The sequence below is a fragment of the Pinus tabuliformis genome, chromosome X (assembly GCF_031772625.1).
Source record: "Pinus tabuliformis cultivar Carrire ecotype Pingquan chromosome X, CPIR1, whole genome shotgun sequence".
In the NCBI taxonomy this organism is placed as follows: Eukaryota; Viridiplantae; Streptophyta; class Pinopsida; order Pinales; family Pinaceae; genus Pinus; species Pinus tabuliformis.
The window spans coordinates 1,050,118,056-1,050,122,061 of record NC_142308.1 but is presented as its reverse complement, the minus strand read 5'-3'; the positions used below and the strand labels follow the sequence as shown (position 1 = coordinate 1,050,122,061).

Sequence of the window (4,006 nt, the reverse complement as noted above, 5' to 3'; positions counted from 1 at the left end):
ACCCGATGATGCAGCAACTTCCGCATACTATAACATTAAAATATAGTAATGATGCAACGACTTCCGCGTACCATAACTTTAAAAAAATAGTAATTTTCTAAAACAATAGTAACTTAAAAAAATAGCAATTCTTTGTATCTAAAAAAATATTGCTAGCATTCATTGTAAAGTGGGGAGGGGGGAGAGTGGATGAGGAATAAAGGGATTATTAACCATTCTCATACGGGGTATTATTTTGTAGTTGTGTGATTTGTATCTTGTTTTCCTTTGGGCTACATCATCTGGTATCAGAGTAGGAATATGGCTAGAAGAGGAAGAGGAAGAGAAGGTCTTGCTCAGATGCGGCAAGAAATGCAGAACCTTCAAAGGCAAGTTGCAGATCTTACAAACGCATTGATTAACCAAAGAGTAATACGAAGAGAAATGTCTGATGAGGAGATAGACCATGAACATGAAGATCAACAAGTAGAAGAGTAGCTAGGGAACCTGACTTATGAAGAGAGAGTGCTCAAGGCTCTAGAAGGGAGAAGCGATGGGGTAAAAATGGAAGTCTCGGACTATGCAGGGAGTCTTAAACCAAAGGAGTTGATAGATTGGCTTAACACCATGGAGAATTTTTTTGAATGGAATCCAATGACAGAGGAGAAGAAATTGAAATTTGCATGCACCAAATTAAAAGGTCATACCATGATATGGTGGGATCATGTGCAGAAAGACAGGGCAAACACAAGGAAAGGAAAGATTCAAACTTGGAGCAAGATGGAGAAAAAGTTGCGCTAGAAAATTTTTCCTTTGGACTACGCCCAAACCCTTTTTCGTAGATTTCAGAACCTGAAGAAGAACCTGTCTACCGTGGAAGAACTCACACACGAGTTTTATCAATTATCCATTTGTGTGGATCACAAGGAAACTGATGAGAAATTGGCTGCAAGATAAGTGAATTGTTTGAAATTTACTATTTAGGATGAATTGAGCATGCAAAAGATTCAGAATGTGGAAGAGGCATACCAATTAGCCTTAAAGGCTGAGGAAAAGCAAAATCGTCAATTTGCTCAAAGGAATAGGGGAGCAAGAAGGGGAATCTCAGCTCCCTCACGGGGTGGTTTCAAAGTTGGTAGAGGTGAATCATCTCATACAACTATGAAAGTAGAAGATACACGACAAAATAACCTGACCCAACCACGAGGAAGTGGATTTCAGAGGGGTCGAGGTTATGGTGGTGGTAGAGGAAGACCTTTTGTTTGTTTTAAGTGCAGTGAAGAGGGTCATCGATTGTTTGAATGTCTGAATTCTGATATACGAGTGCCAAGGAAAGGAGAACAACCAAGGTTAAACTTGGCCCAAGCTGAGGATGAAGAAGAAGTGGCTGACTTTCAAGTTCCACCAGATATGGGGGAGAACCTCATGATGTGGAGAGCCATGGTGATTCCGGAAAAGGAGCGAAAGCAGAGCAGCGACTATCAGGATTCTTGGCTTCGGACAAATATCTTTCGAACCAGATGCACTTCAGGAGGAAAGGTATGTCAAGTTATTGTTGATAGTGGAAGTTGTGAGAATATGATTTCCAAAGAGATGGTAGAAAAATTGAAGCTAAAATGTGACATGCATCCCCACCCTTACCGAATTGCATGGTTCAAAAAAGGGAATGAAGTCACCATAAATAAAAGATGTTTAGTCAAATTTTCCATTGGTAAGACTTATAAAGATGAAGTTTGGTGTGATGTAATTCCAATGGATGCATGCCACCTGTTGTTGGGGAGACCCTGGCAGTATGATAGAAAGGTCGTCCATGATGGAGAGAAAAATACTTACACCTTTTGGAAGGATGGAACTAAGGTCATCTTATTACCCCTTAAAGATGAAGGGAAATCCGAGAATCTACTGTTAGAAAAACAGTTTGTTAAAGAAATAAAGGTAACAGGTTGTTGCTATGCATTAATGGTGAAAAAAGTAGCAGGGGAAGATGTCCCAATACCTACGGAAGCAGCCAAGATCCTAGAAGAGTATGTTGATATTATGCCCAACGAATTACCTGATGGACTACCACCGATGAGAGATATTCAACATCACATTGATCTAATTCCAGGAGCATCTTTACCTAATCAAGAAGCCTATCAGATGAGTCCTACACAACATGCAGAGCTTCATCGACAAGTGGAAGAACTTATAAAGAAAGGTCTGGTAAGGGAAAGCATGAGTCCTTGTTCTGTACTAGCATTGTTGACTCCGAAAAAAGGAGGTGAATGGAGGATGTGCACAGATAGCAAGGCCATTAATAGAATTACCATCAAGTATTAGTTTCCTATTCCGTGCTTGGATGACATGATGGATGTGCTGGCAGGAGCTCAATTTTTTAGTAAAATTGATTTGCGAAGTGGGTACCACTAGATCCGTATTTGGGAAGGGGATGAGTGGAAAACTGCCTTCAAGACTAGAGATGGACTATATGAATGGATGGTGATGCCTTTTGGGCTATCCAATGCTCCTAGTACTTTCATGCGGTTGATGAATATTGTGCTTCGCCCTTATATTGGTAAGTTTATTGTTGTTTATTTTGATGACATTTTAATTTTCAGTAAATCCAAGGAAGATCACTTGCAGCATTTAAAGATAATCTTGGATCTATTGAGAAAGCATCAGCTTTATGTAAACTTGAAGAAATGTAGTTTTTGCAAGAAAGTTTGGTATTTATGGGTTTTGTCATCTCAGCAGAAGGAGTGAAGATGGATTCTGAAAAGGTCAGGGAAATTTTGGAATGGCCCCATCCGAGGAGCATAACAGAGGTAAGAAGTTTTCATGGGTTGGCTACATTTTACAGAAAGTTTATTCGTAATTTTAGCAGTATCGTAGCACCCATCATAGATTGCACCAAAGGAAAGACATTCTTATGGACCAAGGAGGCTGAGGAAAGTTTTAATTTTCTAAAGAAAAAGGTAACAGAGGCCCCCATCTTAGCATTACCAGATTTTGATAAAGTGTTTGAGGTAGATTGTGATGCTTCACATATAGGCATTGGAGCCGTACTCAGCCAAGCAGGTAGGCCCATTGCATTTTTTAGTGAAAAGTTGAATGAGGTAAAGAAGAACTACTCCACTTATGATGTGGAATTTTATGCAATCGTACAAGCATTGCGACATTGGAAGCATTATTTAGTGCCGAAGGAGTTTGTGTTATTCACTGATCACATTGCCTTAAAATATGTAAATACTCAAAAGAAATTGAATAATAGACATGCAAAGTGGGTCTCTTTCTTGCAAGGCTACAATTTTGTTCTGAAGCACAAATCTGGAAAACAAAATCAGGTTGCAGATGCTTTGAGAAGGCGTGTTGTTCTTTTAACCACTATGGAAAATCAGGTAATTGGGTTTGATTCAATCAAGGATCTCTATTTGTCTAATCATGCTTTTGAAAATATTGTGGAACATATAAAGAATCCAGATGTGGGGAATGTGGGCCTTGTTCGTGATGAATATTTCATGCAAGATGGTTACCTCTTCAAGGGAAAACAACTTTGCATTCCAACTGGTTCTATGCGAGAACATATTATCAGGGAGCTTCATAGTAGTGGCTTGGTAGGGCATTTTGGGAAGGATAAGACATTGTCCTTAATAACGGATAAGTATTACTAGTCAACGATGAAGAAGGACATCACCAAGTATGTGGCACGGTGTAGGATTTGTCAAGTGGCTAAAGGGCACTCCCAGAATACAGGGTTGTACATGCCGTTACCTATACCCCTGAACCCTTGGTCAGATGTGAGCATGGAATTTGTATTGGGGCTCCCACATACACAACGAGGTAATGATTCTATTTTTGTGGTTGTTGATAGATTCTCCAAAATGGCTCATTTCATCGCTTGCAAAAAAACTAGTGATGCATCGAGGGTGGCACAATTGTTTTTCAGAAATTGTTAGATTGCATGGTGTACCCAAAACCATTACCTCTAATAGAGATACCCGGTTCTTGGGTCATTTTTGGCAGACTTTGTGGAAGAAAATGGGGACTA

General features: G+C 39.6%; 1 protein-coding gene across 1 annotated transcript; it reads left to right on the top strand.

The window, feature by feature from the left end:
- The first annotated feature begins 300 nt into the window (after positions 1 to 300).
- LOC149143407 (uncharacterized) lies at positions 301 to 3,629 on the top strand. Its single transcript, XM_089451807.1, has 4 exons — positions 301 to 465; positions 964 to 2,181; positions 2,389 to 2,533; positions 2,710 to 3,629. Exons 1-4 carry the CDS (start codon positions 301 to 303, stop codon positions 3,627 to 3,629), a joined length of 2,448 nt encoding a protein of 815 aa, XP_089307933.1.
- The last annotated feature ends 377 nt before the right edge of the window (positions 3,630 to 4,006 follow it).